The 18,412-nt window shown below is 42.8% G+C and overlaps 1 protein-coding gene across 1 annotated transcript; it reads right to left on the bottom strand.

Moving 5' to 3' along the window:
* Positions 1-301: 301 nt before the first annotated feature.
* Positions 302-18,171, bottom strand: GM2A (ganglioside GM2 activator). Its single transcript, XM_063120896.1, has 4 exons — positions 17,725-18,171; positions 8,642-8,794; positions 5,364-5,546; positions 302-3,812 (listed from the first exon to the last, which is right to left on the bottom strand). Exons 1-4 carry the CDS (start codon positions 17,845-17,847, stop codon positions 3,657-3,659), a joined length of 615 nt encoding a protein of 204 aa, XP_062976966.1. The 5' UTR covers positions 17,848-18,171; the 3' UTR covers positions 302-3,656.
* Positions 18,172-18,412: the final 241 nt, after the last annotated feature.

The following is an 18,412-nucleotide window of genomic DNA, read 5'->3' as shown; positions in this document are numbered from 1 at the left end:
GTGGATTTCTGTTGTAAAGTTAAAAAAATAACATTAGAAAAAGATGTATTAACACTAATCTTCATGAGAATATATGAGGTCATTTGCAGGTACAACAGCTTACTAGAACTACGCAAGTTTCAAGAACCTGAATTCAGTGATGTCTTCTGAATTTGGAAAATATTTTTTAAAAAACAAACCTTGGCTGTGATTGTTCTAAGATTTGTTATTCTGTTGCCTACTCTTCTATGTTGTATTATAAGTCACTGCAAGCCTCTGAAATATGTGTGTACATGCACAAACACACACCAGACAATAACACTACAATATCAATAAAAAGATTTATTCAGTACCTCCTTCCAGCACTAAAGGCCACTGGATTATTTTCAACATGAAATTGGACCCCACAAAATAAATCAGCTGGTTGCTAATAAACATATGGAATGGATAAACTTTGAGAGATTATTAGTGAGATTCTTAAGAGTGCAAATAAAATCAATTAAAAATCCATTATTGCTTATGAAATGTAACAAGGGCAGGAAGAAAAAAATAAGGTGTTTTTTCTAAATAACATTTTCTATATATCCATGGGATTATATCTGGCATTGAGACAGACCGTGGCCATTATCATTTAAGGCTAATGGGGTGTTTTAGCAGCACAGTCCTATGAAAGCATGTAGTAGTATTAACAGGGTGCTATAAACCCATGTCATAGCTCTGACAATTTAAAATGGCAAGTACAACAGCAATATGCTTAAAGGCAAACAAGTGCAACAAGAGTCTTGTTCACAAACCTGTGCTATGGTGATAATCAGGGTCTCTCTTACACATAAGCTTTGGGTGCAATTATAATAAAAAGGATCTGGGGTCATTGTGTCATCAAGAAAAGGTGGAGGGGTCTCTTAAGCCTCAGTTGAGGAGATACCTTATCTGCCACAGCCTGTCCATGGCTTTCACTCTGGACTTGCACATACTACACATCTACCCAAATTAAGCAGTGTAACTTCTCCAGGTCTAACTTGGACTGTTACACCTCTATAAAATATCCTATATTTTCTCCACTCTCTCAAAGGAACGTATTTATTTGGATGACAGAGGGACATGAAAAACAAGGTGTGACGTAGAGATGGATGACATAAAAGCACATCAGATGCATTGAAACCAGGACTTGGAAGACTGAGTATATAAAACGCTACTAGGTTATGAAATAGGATACACACCCATGACAGCCTATCCATTCAAACCAAGTGAAATGGCACAAGATAAGGAATACTATTGCTGTTAATACACAAAACTCCCTGAAGACAGAGCTCTATTAATGTCATCAACATAAAATGTAATAAAATATCTCTGCTACATAGAATACAGGTGCAAATTCACAGAAACTTGAAGGGCCTATGATGATCGCTCTGCAAGCTTAAGCTCTTATTTAGAGGGAAGGAGAATAAAGGGGGAGAAAAGAATTGAACATTTCCAATGGGTGTGTATCACACATCATGGTGTTATGGGGAAGAGGTCCAAGAACTTCAAATCAAGCAGGGACAATTAGAAAAATTAATGCTTAATCCCAAAATTTATGTTGACTTATTGTTAACCACTTTAAATTCTAAAAGGCCATGATCAGCATATGTTCTTCAACTGTAGCAGTCTTTTGCCAGTGCAGCAGATGTAATATGGACCAACTTAAACTGTTCGACTCACAGAACTGCAAAGCTGGCAAGAATCCCCGATCAATTGATCCTACCAGAGTCAAGACACAATACTTGGTACCCAAATTGTTATTATATGGCACAGTAACTATATATCTTATACTTATATCTTCAAATTATTTGCTTAATACCTGGGTCGCTTATGCTTCAAAATGGTGTTGCTTAGAATGTTCACAAGCCAATCAGGTTGATCAATCCAAGCATGTCTTCTTGAGTATAAAAGAGATGTATATATCTGGACTCCTGTGGGATTGGGGAATCAATTGGTTCCTTAGGAACCAGAAGGTCAGTAACCATCTTTCCTTCTGTAGCTAGTCAAGAAGAGAAAATTCCTATCCAGATGGAGATGTGTACATACACATACCTTGAAACAAACCTGCAAACACGGATTCCAGAAACTGTAGTAGTCTCTCATGAGATGCAAAAGTATTAATAATTATCTGTTCAGATTTTAATGTTGAGAGTTTTCCTGCTACTGCTGGTAGAAGTTTAGCTAAAAGGCAAGTCCCACCTCAATGCACCTTCACTATCAATACGTTTGCACATCATTAAATATATATATCAGGGTTACTTGTTAGATATTTTTTCCTACACAGGTGTAAAAGGATGGAGGGCAGCATTCCTCAAACTTTTCAAACTTGCCCACTACCCTTTCATGCTTGCTTTGGCTTCAGGGCCACCCTCCCCAACCAAACATCAATCCCTATGTTCAGAAGGGTTTCATGCGGTCAGATGTGTGAATGAGCATGGCATGACCTATGCAATGCAAGTGGATATAGAACAAGGCTGACCGAAATGGGTACTGTGACACATTGAGGGTTTAAAACTGGCTGCTCATATAAACTGTTTAGGTCATGAGAAGGTGAAGGAGCCACCTCATCCAGTCAGAGTGAGAGGAGATAATAGGCCCTGCTTGGCAATTCTGAAGTGTGACTCAAGGAGGAGGAAGTGGGGCTTCTTCCTCTAGTCACTTCTTGATGAGTCCTTGCTCAGGCTACCCAGTCATCACCACAGACATCCTTCCTATTTCTCATGGCCCTGTGGAACCTAAGATGTAGGGGGATGTCACTTATCTCATAATGGTCTGGTTCAGACAACACGCTAAACCATGCTGCTTAACCACAAAATGGTTAATGGAGTGCATTAAGGTCAATGCATTCTGTTAGCCATTTTGTGGTTAAGCAGCATGGTTTAGCATGTTGTCTGAACAGAGCCGGTGTGTAAAGATAATGGAGGGTCTCAATATTCAAAAGCTACTAGTCCAGATGACTGCATTACCTCCAGTTTCACAGGCAGTATGCCTTTGTATGCCAGTCGCTAGGGTATATGAGCAGGAGGGTGCTATTGTCCTCATGTTCTGCTTGCGGGCTCCCTTTGCTTGTTCGTTGGCCAGATCTACACCAAGCAGGATATAACACTTTGAAAGCAGTTTGGAAATGGTATATAGAATGTGTCCTGGGCCCCAACAGTTGTTAATACCATTATAAACTGTTATAAAGCAGTAGTGTAGATTCTGCCTTAGTGAGAAAAGAATACCGAACTAGAAAAAGCCTTTGCCTTGATCAAGCATGGCTCTTAAGATCTTTTCATGTATGTGGCATTTTATTGTATGTTCACATGCTGGGAAGTTGCACTCTGCAGTTCATGCAACCAAATAAATAGGCACATTATCTAGTCACTTAAGTATTATTCATCCCCACTGCCACATTCTCATGTAGAACAAATCTCTTGTGCAACATGGCCCTAATCCTAATCAGTCAGACATCCATTATTATTTTTTATTAAAAATGATCCTTTCTTCATTGAGTTTGGTTGTCTCTCCAAATGATTATGAGCAATCACGAAAGCAGTAACTATAACCCTTCCCCTTAAGGCTGCAAAATGGGTCTCTGCATTAGTATTGATGAGACAGGAAAAAAGCAGGAAGGAAGTGTGGCACTTGACACCAAGGATGCTTGCGCTGGGTCCCTAGTTGGCACGCAGGGAAAATAACAGTTTGCTGCAGGAAAGCTGTTGTCCACCGTAACTCAGTACCACTTTAAGCCTGTAGTCCCCATTGGTGAAGAAAGGAGGCAATTCCACGTTGGGTATGAAGATGCCAACGGGAGGCAAGTTGTAAGTACCCTGAAAGGGGGAAAAGACACACACACACAAAGCTATCAACCCAGATCAGTCAGCGGTTTTTGCATTATCACAGCTTATTCTCAGTGCCAATGGGCAGCACTCAATAGGCAGATCCTTTAAGGCAATCTTCTCTAACCTAGTACTCTCACCATGTTTTGGCCTTCAATTCCCAACAGCCCCAGCCAGCAAGGCCAATGGTCAGGAATAATGGGAGTTGTAGTCCAAAAAATCTGGAGGGGGCAGGTTGAGGAAGGCTGCTTTAAGGCAAGAGCCAATAAATGAGGGTAAGGAATTACAGGTTGAGAGGCTACTGAAAAAATCCAGCTCCTCGTTGGAGTCAGCACTCCAGTATGTCAAAATGGAGAAGATGCTATCTTCTGCTTCTAGAAGCAGTTGTGGCCAATGGGGGTAGGCTCCCGAATTTCTGGTTCCCAAATCTTGTAAGGCCCAGTTACTGCTTGCTCATCCAGACAGCGGGCTTCCAATAAGCAAGGTGCAAATTATGAACCTTAACTTAGGGTACGCTGAGCTGCTAGAAGAGGTCTTGTAGGCTGTCCTTTTTCAAATTAGCCTGACAGGATAGGGAAGAGTAACAGAGCTGGGCAGGAATTTTGAAGCCCATCTTTTCATCCCCAAGCAATGGATTTTACAGACAATCCAACTATCCATCTGAAAGATGATCTCTTCCATTTGCACTTTCATTCCTTTATTTTTGTACAGCCTGCCTCAAAATGGTGCCCTTCACATGTTTTCAACTACAACTCCCAGCATTCATAATTGGCCATGCTAGCTGGAGTTGAGTTCAAATCCAAAACATCTGGAGGGCACCAAGTTGGGGAAGGCTACTGTACTACATCAGTCACTCATATTCATTAAAATGCAAGTGTGGCTGAACTCAGAAGTACAACAGATTATGGGTTTTGTAATGTTATGGTTTTTGTAATCTTAGGGCACTCACTATGTAAACAGTTACATGGACAACCATCTGTCAGGTGTGCTTTAGGGTGGATTCCTGCATCGAGCAGGGGGTTGAACTCGATGGCCTTGTAGGCCCCTTCCAACTCTGCTATTCTATGATCTCCCACATGTACAAGGAGGTCTAAATACTAGAAACGTTCCTTGATTAATAAACATGCAACAGATTGGGTTGAAATTTAAGATCTTGGTAAGTTGATCAGCTGTTCTGCTTAGATGGAGCTGCACGTTTTAAAGCAATTCTGCTTTTAGTGGTAGCCTCTGACTCCAGGGAGAAAGCGAAAGGATCCAGGATTTACCCTACGTGAACGGAAGGTGCCTGCACCCAATTTTCAGGCTCCCTCCACCCCGTGCATCACAGATCACCCGATTCAGCAGAGTCCCCCAACCCTGTATAGTGTTTTCAGGATGCTGGAGGGACTACTGTGAGGAGGTGTGTGTGTGGGGGGAAATACCACTTCTCCCAGCCGAATTGCACACACATAAATCTGGATCCAACCCAGTGCAAGAAACTGCCATTCCCAAATGGAGTTTGTTTTGTTTTTTGGTTCCCAATTGGCCAAAGTTTGGGCTTACCGCTCTGAAGGGGCAACGGCAAGGAATCCCATAAGTCTGCAACGGTTCTGGACACGGCTGGCCTGGAGGGGCAATGGAGTCCAGTATGACACAAACGTCATCATAGGTGCAGCTCCCAATATTATCCACGCAGGGGATCTTCAGCCACATTTCACCAAGCCTCTTCTCCAAAGTGACATTTCCCTAGTGGTAAACATTGCACCAAGTGTTAACAGCCTGCCATTTTCCTCCGTGAACTTACCTCTCTTACCCAATAACCAACATCCTACACAGGCTGTTCAGGTATCTGAATGTATGCCACTGACAATACCACAGACCTCATGAGACACAAAGCAGGTACTGGATCCTCTTCTGAAGGTATGCTAATAACTTTAATCCTTACCTTTCTGCTTATCTGACACAAAATTTAAAGAAGTAGGCGGCTGCACATCTTCACAGAACGCTTGATTAACTAATACCATTCACCATCAAGGTAGAACATGGTACCCCAGAAAAACGCATCAACAAAAGCCAAAGTTAAGGGAAACATATACTTCTGTACAGTATTCTTTAATACAAATAAAAACTGATATTATAACAAGGTAGCAATAACAAATATACCAAAATAAAAACAAAAACTGGAATATATAATTTTATATTGATGCATTTGTTACGTTGTTATAATATTAGTATTTATTTGTATTAAAAATACTGTATGGAGGTATACATTTTGCTTAACTTTGGCTTTTACTACAGATATATTTTCTTGCTCTGTTGCTTGTTTTGTCTCAGCGTAAGGCAACATGTGGTATGCTATTAGCCCAGAGCAGCCTTCCCCAACCTGGTGCCTTCCAGGTGTGTTGGACTTCTGGCTGGGGATTGCAGGGGACTACAAGGTCGAGGAAGGCTAGCATAGACCCATAATCCATGACCACCTGAGGATTAATGGCTGGGGGAGCCATGGAAACCTCCATGGTCAGAAGCTACAGAAGCATAGGAAGTTGCCTTGTACCATGTCACAATTTGTACGGTGTTGAATGAGGCGGTTCTCCAAAGTCTCCAACTGGGTCTTTTCCCATCACCTGCCACCTGATCACCTGGTAGAGACACTAAGGACCTTCTGTAAGTGAAGCAGGTACTCCAGCACTGAGCTATGGTGATTCTCCTGGTTGACCTCTGACAACAAGATGCTGGGGTAAAAGGGGAACAAAATGCTGAACTAGATGCAGCTTTGAACAGGTTCAGCAATGGAGTTCTTACTTCCTTAAGTGCCGTAAGTCACCACAAAAGAGAAGTAAAGAGCAACAAAGAGTCATGTTTGTGGTGTTGAAACATTTCCTTCACTACTACTGAGATCAAGAGCATTAGGACAGATTCTCTCCTCCCACCCACATGATCCCCTCCCAGCTTTCTTATATCAAGTAAAGCCCTGCTTTGGGTTTTGCAAGTGCAGTAAGGGGAACTGTTTAACTCTTTTCTTTCCATCCATTTGATTGCTCAGTTTCCCCCCTCCCCTTTGTATCTCCCCCCTTAGAGATAAAAACAATGGTGGGTGTGTCTGTACACAAGCAATTGTGAACAAATTGCTGGGAAGGAAAGGTTAAAGAGCTCCTTTACCACCTTCCCCACCCCCATGAAGCTACCTGCACATGCTTTACCCCACCCACCCACCCACCCACACACACACACACATATATATATATATATATATATATATATATATATATATATATATATGCACTTGGGGCAGGAGGTGAATGAATCACAGAACAAACACCTCCCCCACAACATTAGAGTACAAGCATGAAAGAATATTCTTCATTATCAGAAAATTGCCTTCCTATCTCTCCTGACTCTAAGGGGGACATGCAACCTAGCTAGACGGGTAAGGAATACTCTAAGCCACTTGGCTCCAGCTGTTCAAAACCAGGTTCTCCTCCCACCCTTCTTCCAGCATGCTAAGAGTTCACATGATGAGAGCTCACAAGGCGAGCCAGTTTGTGGCTCCAGTATCAGAGGCTGCAGCAGCCTCTTCTGCTTTTGTAGTTGCTTCTGGGAACAGCTGGAGATGACTGTTCTCCTCTGACTCACAAGACATCGAGGTGTTCCCTTGTAACAGCGCCAGGAACTTGTCCCAATGAGAAGAGAGTAAGGATGATTGAGGATTTCGTTGGGTCCACATTTTGTAGCAAACTGGTGTAATTCATGTTTCCCAGGCAAATACACAGATTGGGATGCAGTAATCCTTCAGATTTCACTCTTCTCCAAAATTTGCGATAAGAGTTCTCAGATTAAAAGACACACCCAAACATGTAAAAAAATTGCATATTTTAGGATAAAATATGCACAGGAATGCTTCATTTGGGGGAAAAGACTTCTAAAATATTGATTTAAATAAACAATGCAAGCTCTTGTGTTTTTAAATTGCAGACTGGTGCAGAAATGAGATGGAATGGTTTTATGAATTAACCCATGTAAAACTGGCATGGAACAGAAATGGACTGACCCATCCACCCCTATGGAAGAGTTCTTTCTGCCATGTTGGATTCGGTGTTTGCCAGTGGTCCCAAGGCTGGCAAAGGGTCCTCTGCCCCAACAGCATCTCCATTGTCACTTTACATGGAGCATTCAAGATCAGAGGCAGTGCAGGAGAATTCTCTGGGTCTACATGGCACCTATTCCAGTTTAAGGAGGGCCACAGAGGTTGCCTTGCCCCCAAGGGACCCCAAAATCGTGGAACTGTCACTGCCTTGCTGGGTCTCCCTAGCTTATTTTTTTTTCTCTGTAATTTTTCAGAAATTGCTAGTAAGGACCAATGTGCACATATAATATGGGAGAATACATAGCCCCTGGCTCAAGAAAGGTTTCTGCTCTATAATGTGAAAAGAAGAAGCTATTCTGAGAATCATACAGGTGCCTGCCTATGAACATCTGCAGGCTGGCCACTTCCTCCCTTGGGAGCAGCTCATACCCGTGAAAAGGCCCTGGGTTTCTTCAAGCACACTTCAAAGTCCCTCCTTCTTCAGCCTGATAACATCTAGGAGGGAAAGAACAAGGAAGGAGCAGGAAAAGTGGAGGTATTTCCACACTCCAATGAAGTGTTCGTGATGAACTAAGGAGTCATGCAAACTCCAGTGTAATCTGGTGCCAGACCTGGCTGGGATACGATACACCAATCAAATTAAGTTCAGCCTTTTAAACCACTGAACAGTCCCAGCGTATTTTGGATAACTGCTCTGTAGTACAACAGATGTGAAGAACTGTTTCTGCTTGGCCTGGCCCCATCGCTGTTCACGTACCATCAGAGGTGAGACAAGGTTTACGCTGGTGGCAGCTGATGCGCTGACTGTCACATCTCCTGGGATGGAAATTGGATCTGGGCTTACAGACAGACTCCTTATCACAGCAGGATTCGACGGAGGGCCACAGTTCGCCCATTCAAATCTTTGGAGCTAAAGGATTGAGAAGAAGAATGTATTAAAAGAATTGCACTATGCTTAACAGGGGTAGAACCAATCTGAGCTAGGCATACCAAGGAAAAGTAGTACCTACTTTGAAATTTGACATCATGCTCATCAGATACATGGAAGATGACTGTGGAAGATTCCACAATGGACTTGTGTGGAAATCTATTCTTCAGCAGACCCAGATTTCAGGAAATGGGCTGGGGCAGGGCTGGGGCAGTCGCCTCAGGTAGCAAATGCTATGGGGCAGGGGGCAATGATGAGGGATTGGAGCACAGAGCTCTGTGTTTTCACATATCCTGTCCTGCACTCCAAGTGTGGTGTAAAATGTTGTCTTTCCTCAGCTTTGAACTAACATTCAACTGCCAGTCTGGGCAGCTTCTATATACAGAAGAGGGGTGTGTGTGTGTGTGTATATGTGTGTGCGTGTGTGTCTCATCTTGCCCTTTGTCTCAGGCAGCAAAATGTCTTGGGTCAGTCCTGGAAATGAGACACTTATTTGAAACCATGTCCTAAAGATTTTATACTTCTGTGTTCTGCTAACATCTCTGTTGTGTCCAGGGACCTGGGACTCTTGGAAGTAGCAAATTGGTCCCACACAAGACTTAGGAGACAGTTATTTATTTTAGTGTTCTTTCCTTGCAGGTAGCCTCAGGCAGACTGGCCTTTGCCTTGCCAGTCTGGTACAAATCCTGGGATGGATTTTCAGTGCTTAAGCCAGGTCATTTAAAATCCTGGCTGGAGTTAAGAAATGGGCTTCTCACAAACACTACAATGACATGCTTCTTTCTACTCATGTCACATCTGAAATTCATCCCAGCGCAGAAAGCTTGGCAATACTGCTGTCCATGCTAAACACTCGGACTACTGTTCTTCATGGCAAGTAATTGTTGTATGAATAATACTGATAATCCCCCTCAGGAGAAAATAGCAACTTCTATATACTGAGTGAAGAGGTACAATATGTGGAAGAATTTAAAAGGAGGCCTGTGCAAAGCACAGACTTCAAAATAGGGAGCTCACAGATAAAGTTATCATAATGGATTCTTTGTTAAGCTTTATGTCAATACAGCAGATAAAGGCAATACACATTCACAGGGAGGTTTTGAGGAAAGAGGGAAGGGATTAGAGCAGTGGTTCCCAAACTTTTTCAAGTAACCGCCCCCTTGGTTCCACAAATTCATACCCAGTGCCCCCTACCCTACACTATAAAAATCATTATTCAGAATAGCGGTTTTCAACGACCCACTAAGGAAGATAATAACAATAAAATTCAAAACAGTAACAATTAAATGAATATTTATTCAAAACCCAATTACTTTTTTTAGTTTATTCAATTAAACATAATTGATGAACTTGATCCAGTGATATCATCTTTTCAAAGTCTGATAGTCATTCAGCAAGAATATTAGATATCACAGGGCCTTAGATGATGAGTGTAGTATATTTGGGTAGGGTCCCGCCGGGAGAGGCGCTCCATCAGCCCGAGTTGTCCAGAGCTGTCCTGCCAACAAGACCTTCCTCAATCCACAGATGTATTAATACCGTTTAAGAGTCCTTTTAACGGTGAATTGAAATGTTTCAAAAGCACCAAAATGCTAATAAAGAGACATACCCTGCTTGGTGTGCCCCGCCACGCTGGCTGCTAACAGAGGCGTTCGCTCTTTTTTGCCTCCCTCCCTCAGCAAGCCTGGAATGGGTGCTTCCCATTTAAAGGGGCTGCGCTCCTTTGGATCCTGCTGGTCTGGGCACCCCGGCTGAGCAGCAGCAGCCGGGTGGAGGAGTTGAACTGAGGATCTGAGAATGAAAAAGGGGCTGTACTGCGCGCGGCCCCTTTAAATGGGAAGCACACACTGCAGACTTGCCAAGGGAGGAAGGGAAGGAAAAGAGAGTGAACGTGGCGGGGCACACCAAGCAGGGTATGTCTCTTCATTAGCATTTTGGTGCTTTTGAAACATTTCAATTCACAGTTAAAAGGACTCTTCTTAAATGGCATTAATACATGTGTGGATTCTTCCCCTATATATATGGTTTGGGACCAAACTACCTTCTCCCATAAAAATGTCCCTGGTTTTTAAGACCTTCTGGACAGGCGCTTCTCAGAAAAGACCACCTTGAGTGCCCCCTGTCATGGGCTGAGCCCATGGTCCCTTTAAGAGAACATCTTTTGCTTCATCCAAGGGAGAGGGGTTTCTTTGTGTCTGAAAAGGGAGTAGCAAGCAAAATGCCAAGGCCGTGCTGGGCAAGAAGCATCTGATAACACCTCACCGGGCTGGTACTGGGGAGAGTAACAAGTTGCAGCTGTGCAGTGTCTGGGAGCATTCCCCCCTCCCTTCGGGAGAGGTGTGGGTTACTATGGGGTTTCTATTGGTCAGGGTGGGTCTGGTGACAAGGGGGTCCCAGAAAGGGATAAAAGGCTTAGGCACCTAAGCGTCCGGACTCTTTCCTGAGTGTGTTAGGAGTCCAGCATGTGTGTGGTGAGTCAGAGCATCCAGGCATGCAGTGAACGTGGCGGGGCACACCGGCTGGATGGCGGAGGCTCCACGCGGCCGCTGAGGGAAGGAGTCCTAATTTGAGTGGCGTAAAGTCAAGTCGGAGTGAGCAAAAGAGGTTGAGTCGCAGAGTTATATGTTTGTTTTGTTTTAAGTCCAGGTTTGGGTACAATTGGGCAAGGGACCTTGCCGGAGTTACGGCTGGTGGGGGTGGTTAAGTGGGGAGTGAGTGTGAATTCTATTAGGCTTGAGCGTGTAAAGGGGGAGGGGGAGGTATTAGTCCCTGCTGTCCTATGTGTGTCATTCCTTTGTCCGTGTTCTTCCCCCAAACTTCTTACGTGTGTACCTTAATGTGTGGACCCTTATGGGTGGGAGTGTGTAATGTGAAGAATAAAAGTGTTTGGTCCCTATTTCTGGAGTGTGGTGTGGTTTCCTTGAGAACCTAGACTCTGAAGGGTTAACAAGCGACACTGAAGGGGCGTGTGTCTGGGCTGGCTGAGTCAGACCTCCCTTCTCCAGCTGGGGAATCGCTAAGTCAAACAGAGTGATTCCACTACACTCCCCTGCTGCTCCTTTGCCTCTTAACCCCCCCCCCGCCGCCACCCCCTTGCCTCTTAACGCCCCACTATGCAATCCCACCGCCCCCAAGGGGGCAGTACAGCCCACTTTGGGAACCACTGGGTTAGAGGATATAAGGCATAGGGTGACCATATGGAAAGGAGGACAGGGGTCCTATATCTTTAACAGTTAAATAGAAAAGGGAATTTCAGCAGGTGTCATTGGTATGCATGCAGCATGTGGCACCTAGTGAAATTCCCTCTTCATCACAACAGTTAAACCTGCAGGAGCCCTGCCTGCTTTTGTATCTCATCATTCCAGCTATACTAGAGTGACCAGATATAAAAGAGGGCAGGTTCCTACAGCTTTAACTGTTACGATGAAGAGGGAATTTCACCAGGTGTCACATATATACAAATGACACCTGCTAAAATTCCCTTTTCTTTACAACTGTTAAAGATACAGGAGCCCTGTCCTCCTTCCCATATGGTCGCTGTAGGTATACATGGTTAGGAGATATATGGCTAGGAATTTAGCCTCGGTTGCTCTCAGACACTTCATTTTCTAATATTGTTGTAATGTTTTTATAATGGAGGCTCATTCTATCAGGTGAGCCCACCCGCATGCCTGCAGTCTGAAAAGGTACAACCTAATCAAAGGCCTACCCCTTCAGTGAAGCCTTAATTTCCATTCATCTACTTCATAAAACATATGTCAGTGCCTCATTAATTCCCAAGGCCTTGGAAAAAAGACAGAAAAGAGGGCAACCAACAATCATATCTTGTTTTGTCTGAAGAAAGAAATGGTCAAGTGGATGTTGGGGCTAGGGCAGAACTTCAGGACAGAAAAAATGTAAATGGATGATAAAAAAAAGTAGTCAGGCAGGAGAAGCTAGAGTTTTGTCACAGCCCTTTGGTTTGCAATCTAATCTCATGGGGGGATTGGCAATTCAACTAGTTTCCCACCCCACTGCTGGAGGATTTTGTACACCACTCCACTAATCCCTCACATGTACCTGCAGCCACTGATGGTATAATTAAGGTCACTTCTGATGATGCCGAATCCTAGTGCAGACACACACACACACACACACACACACAGCCTTTACGGCTAGAACCCTCTCAATGTAGCATTTAAATATAAACTACGTGGCAATAATCCCTGCCGCTGACACTCTACTTCTGACACAGAAGTGCTTTTCTGTGTAGGAGTTTTCTAATGTTTGATGCAGCTGCAACCAACAGACTGGTTAGACAGGGACAACTCGCCTTGGTTCCAACCAGTAAAAACTCAGTCAACTTGATAGAACTATTTGTCAGCTCTCTTTGACAAAAAAAACCCATAGCACTGCAATCTCTAACTATTTCACCACACCTCTACATGCTGGAATGGGTGTATAAAAGTAGTGGCACACCTCAGACACTTCATGGAACCCATTGTGACCTATTTTCACTATGCTCCATTTTGGGATAAAGTCCAGTTATACTGGTTCACAAAATGCGAGAAAGGCACTTATCCTTGAGGATAAGCACCTGAAGTTTAATTATTAAACCATTTATTTAATACAGGCAGCTCAGCTAAGAGTCTCTACATACACAGATTTTTTAAAAATCCTGCAAATGCTCCTTGGCCCCATTTGGCCAAGGGTCATTTGCAGCACATTGAAGATCAGATATCCAGAAAGCAATGTTTTATAAACGATATGGCAGGATATTTTTTTACAAAACAAAACAAAACAAAACACCTTCTTATATTCTAATCTGAGATTTGTTTTGGTAAAATCTGATGGTCCGAACCATTCATTGACCAAACACTTACAATGATAGCCACATTGTCAAGTATAATGGCAACACAGAGAGCAAGTCAGCAGTTGTGTGTTGTGCAGGTGACACTGTGCACTCAAATTTTCTGAACTGAATTAATCTCCCATCTAGGAATAGAAAAGGACAGGATTCTAGGACATTGACTGATCTCAGATTCATGGTCTCTCCTGCACAACAGGCCTAATATGACCCTAAAGCAGGGATGGGGAACATGCAGTTTCACAGATATTATTGGACTGCAACTCTCATCATCTCTTACCACTCACTATGCTGGCTAGGGCTGATGGAAGCTGCAGTCCAACAACATGTGGAGGGCCACACATTCCCCACCCCTCCCATAAAGCAATTAAAAGTGTCAGGAGTGCAGAGATTTGCATCCCCAAAGCCAGAAAACCTGGGCACGAAAGATACATACAGCTTCAGCCATCATGGTCTAAATGTACCATACCGTTTCTCAGCATTAAGATTTCAACATACATTTTGTATAGAACAGTTGATTAGCCAAAGTTATATGATTACCACAATTACCTCAATCATGTCTGTAAGAATCTATTAAGCAACAGACGATGTGTGACTTCTGTGATTAAAAACTGCCATGCTGGATCAGGTCAAAGACCTCTCTAATCAAGCATTCTGTTCCTAGAATGGCCAAGCAGAGGCCTATGGGAAGCCCATTAAGAAGACATGGGTGTAATAGATGAAGCTTGGGTTATTTATGCTAGTAGGAAAGAAGTGGTACAAGATGGATTTCTCTGAAACATTGACATCGAACCCTCTCCCCACCACTTCACACACGCACGCACACACACACAGATTAGCTTTGGCTTGGTCAAGTCAATAAAGACCAACATTCCTATTTCACAGGTTACATTCCTTACATTTTCCTAAGTCGCCATTAAGGATTGAATATCCATGACTTCTGCAATTGGTGAAATATAACCTTCCTTTGTAAGCCTTTCCTTCGTAGAAAGGTTACATTTCTGTGGGGACAGAGAGAGGAAACATGTCAAGACCAGAGGTTGAAGACACTTCTAAAAGTGGGAATGTAGCAGGTGGTACAGCCCTCCTGGGAGTATATCACTTCACAACACATGTGGGGAAATGCATGTCAGAAGACTCCTAACATACAAAAAAACCCCGCTCATCAGGAAGAAGGCTGTGTTAGAGCCTTTATCCCTTACATGCTAGTTACCCACAGGCAGTGAGTTTTCAACAATGAAGAACATTCCATCATGCAATGCCATACCTGCATTTTGAAGTGATATAGTTTCAAGAGAACTATACTGTATGGTATTTCTGACAATGTAGATTAGCTCTAAATCTGACCCAAGAACCATAAGTGCAGTTTTGTGAGACATGAAAGTACATTTATTTAAACCTTGTGCCCAAAATACTAAAGTGCTAGCTAGTGCTAAATGCTAGCCAACATAGTAAGAGTTCAATATACCTAATTCTAAGCTGAAGATTTTGGCTTAAGACTCAGACCTCATGAGTAGGTTGTGACTAATGTAAAACAAGCATTTAGTGGAACAAATGGGAGTGGGGGTGGAATATATGGGTAGGCCATGGAAGAAACACTTCTGCTTTTCATGCGCTCAACAAAAGATCCAGTGGTTTTCACTGGCCTTTTTATAATGTATGGGTTGAAGGTTTTATTGCTGTTATGTATTTTTATACTATCTTATTGTATATTTATTTATTTCCTACTTGTATAGTTCCGTATTTTTGAAAAAATCATGTACACCTCCTTTAGAGGGTTTTACCTTAAAGACGTCCTAAAAGTAAATGTATATAAATAAGCAAAAGCACTTCCTTCATTCAGGGATCTTTTCCTTTGCTGACCATAGATGTTCCTACCAACCAAACATTACCCTCAACTGCAAACAGACTCTAAGTATAGGACTGAGAAGTGACAGAATACATACTTGGCAAGCAAATGATCCCAGGTTCAATGACATCTCCAGCTAGGGTTGAGAAAGACCCCTGTCTGAGAACAGTTACCAGTTGATGTAATAGACAATACCCAGCTCAATGAACCAATGGTCTCATTTAATATAAGGCAGCATCCTAAGTCCCTATGTAGAACAAAAATTGAGGAACAATATTACTTACTGGGCTTAGTCACTTACTGGAAACAGATTCATTTACCATGATCTGCTTCAAATGAAGTAAGAGGAATGGGTGTTCAGCAAATGGGTCTTGTTTCCACATATGGTACCATGGTTGGAGTGTTTGATGTGAGAAAACACCCTTTTAAATCCGCATTCACCTACAAAGCCTTGAGCAAGTTACTACGATATGGTAATAGTTATGGATATGGTTATCCATAACTATTATTACTACTGTAACCCACCTCACAGTTTGACATGTACAACTCCATGTGTCCTAAGCATACCTTCACAAGCAGTCTCTTTAGCCTGGGTAAATATGCTGCTGCAAAATGATACCAGTTAAGAATTGAGGTGAATGTTTGCTGTTCCCCAAAAAGCATTGCTGAAATACTTTTAATGTGAGAAGTGACCCTAATCCATTCCATGTCAGGCAGATAATAAAGCTATACATTCTACCTGAGGCGACTGGAGACAATAATACCCTGGACTACAGTCACAAACTCCACTAATCACTCTTGGGACTACATTTTACACACCTATTAAAATTTACACTATAAGTATGATCTAACAGGAACATTTATAATTAGTAGCGGTAATAAATGTCACCCATTGAAATTTCACTTTTCATAAATGAAAATAATAATAATTGTAATAACACTTGTTATAACCAGTGTCATTATGGCTACCTACAGAAACCAAATTAAATCTATGTGCTTTTCCATGGCTAGCAAAATCAAATAGAATTGATTTGATTCTAGCACCATTATGGCCTCCTGGTGTAATAACCTTCAGATTGATTGTTATGTACCCTCCAACTATACTAACTGGCTGGTATAATGCCAGCTGTTCTACTTCTGTATCTCTCTTAGGTTTACTAACTATAACAATTTTGAAAAAAGATTGTATTATCATCATTCACTCAAATAGCAAGAGCGGCACTAAAAGGAAATGTCAATTGAAGAACATCGCCCCCACCCCCACCCCACCCCCGGTGACATGGATTGAAAGTCTTGTGTGTCAGTGGAAGATAGTTCAATGTTTTCTACAAGAATTGTATATCTATGTAGGAAGCAGAAAATGTGGCATCCTTCAAATTCTTCCTGAAAGCACACTTATTCACCCAGGCTTTCTCTGGGTTGTTAGTAAATTAATCCTGCTCCTCCATCTTACTGTTCCTTGTCTTGCTTTTATTGTAATTGGAACTGTTTTTAACATTGTGTTTTTAATATTGTATTTTACATGTGATTTTAATATTTATATGTGCACTGTTTAGGGATATTTATTATTTGTTTATTTATTTACAATATTTATATATCGCTCTCCATCCGAAGATTTCGAAGCGGTGAACAAATAGGATAAAAGAATCAAAACAGAATAAAAACATCATTAAAATTTACGTTTTAAGAAAAATGGTTCAGATATAAGAATAAAATATTCTTATATTTATCGGTATATAAATATCACAAACAAAATAAAAATAAATATGAACAAAATGCCATTTCAGTCGGAAGGGAAGAGCAATTATATGATTATTTCACATTGTACATATTTCTGGAGAAAGAAATTGTATGCCATCCTGCACTGTGAACATAATAGTGTAGCCTTCTTCGACCTGCTGCTCTCCAAACGTTTTGAATGACAACTTCCAGCATTACAGAACATGGGCCACGGAGGCCCAGAGTGGCTGATGGGAGTTGAAGTCCAAAGTATCTGGAGAGCACTAAGTTAGGGAAGGCTTCACTGCTGGGTCTTTCTAGCAGGGAGGAGGGGGAATATGTTGCCATATGAAAGTGTTGGTAGACTTCTTTTTCCACAGTAAGCAACCAATTCTTTCCTGTTTAACAACCCTCGGAATTATTCCACGCCTTCCCCCCCGCCAACCCCAAAAAACCTGGCAAAAGCAGAACCCAAAAGGCCCGGCAGGTGCAACCTACCTTGCTCAACTTCATGGGCCTGTCCTTTTCCAGCACGACAAACCGCTGGTGCTGGGGGCCTCCGAGGGCAGCTGGCCACAGCTGCAGGGCGCAGAGTGTCAGCGAGAGCGCCAAAGCTTGCATTTCTTGGGCTGCTCCGGGGCGCCTTGGCGAAAGGAAGGGAGACGAGACGGAAGATGGGGCAAGTGAAGTGTGCAAGCACACCGGTCACACCCGAGCGAGATCTACTCGCTGGGGGGAGGGCTGGCTTTATAGCCCTTGGCAGCCGGAGATAAGGAACTGGACTTTACGGTTCCAAAACCACACACACAAACGCCCTGTGGTGGAGAATGAAGACAGCTGGATAGCCAAGCGATGTGCAAGGTTGTTTGCTTCGTTCAAGCGCCGCCTTGCCCTGGCACGAGACGCACAGACTAGCCCGCCTCCTCCTCCGCCTCCTCCAGCCGAGATGTTCCCACTCCGAGGGGGAAAAATATGTTAGTTTCGTTGCGCAAGACCGGGAAGCGATCACTTAGTACGCCCCCGAAGGAAGGGAAACGGCCCTGCCCTCTGCTGGAATAGAAGGTGCGTCGCCCAGACCACTTTTACTCTCGGGGCTATCATTTGTTTTTACGTCTTTATTTTATATAACAACTACAAATGCAGGAAGCTCGGGTTGTTTACAGTAATATTTTGATCTATTTTTAAT

This window comes from Elgaria multicarinata, chromosome 3, assembly GCF_023053635.1.
Source record: "Elgaria multicarinata webbii isolate HBS135686 ecotype San Diego chromosome 3, rElgMul1.1.pri, whole genome shotgun sequence".
NCBI lineage: Eukaryota > Metazoa > Chordata > Lepidosauria > Squamata > Anguidae > Elgaria > Elgaria multicarinata.
The sequence above is the reverse complement of the archived record's forward strand: the minus strand, read 5'-3'. Positions and strand labels throughout refer to the sequence as shown.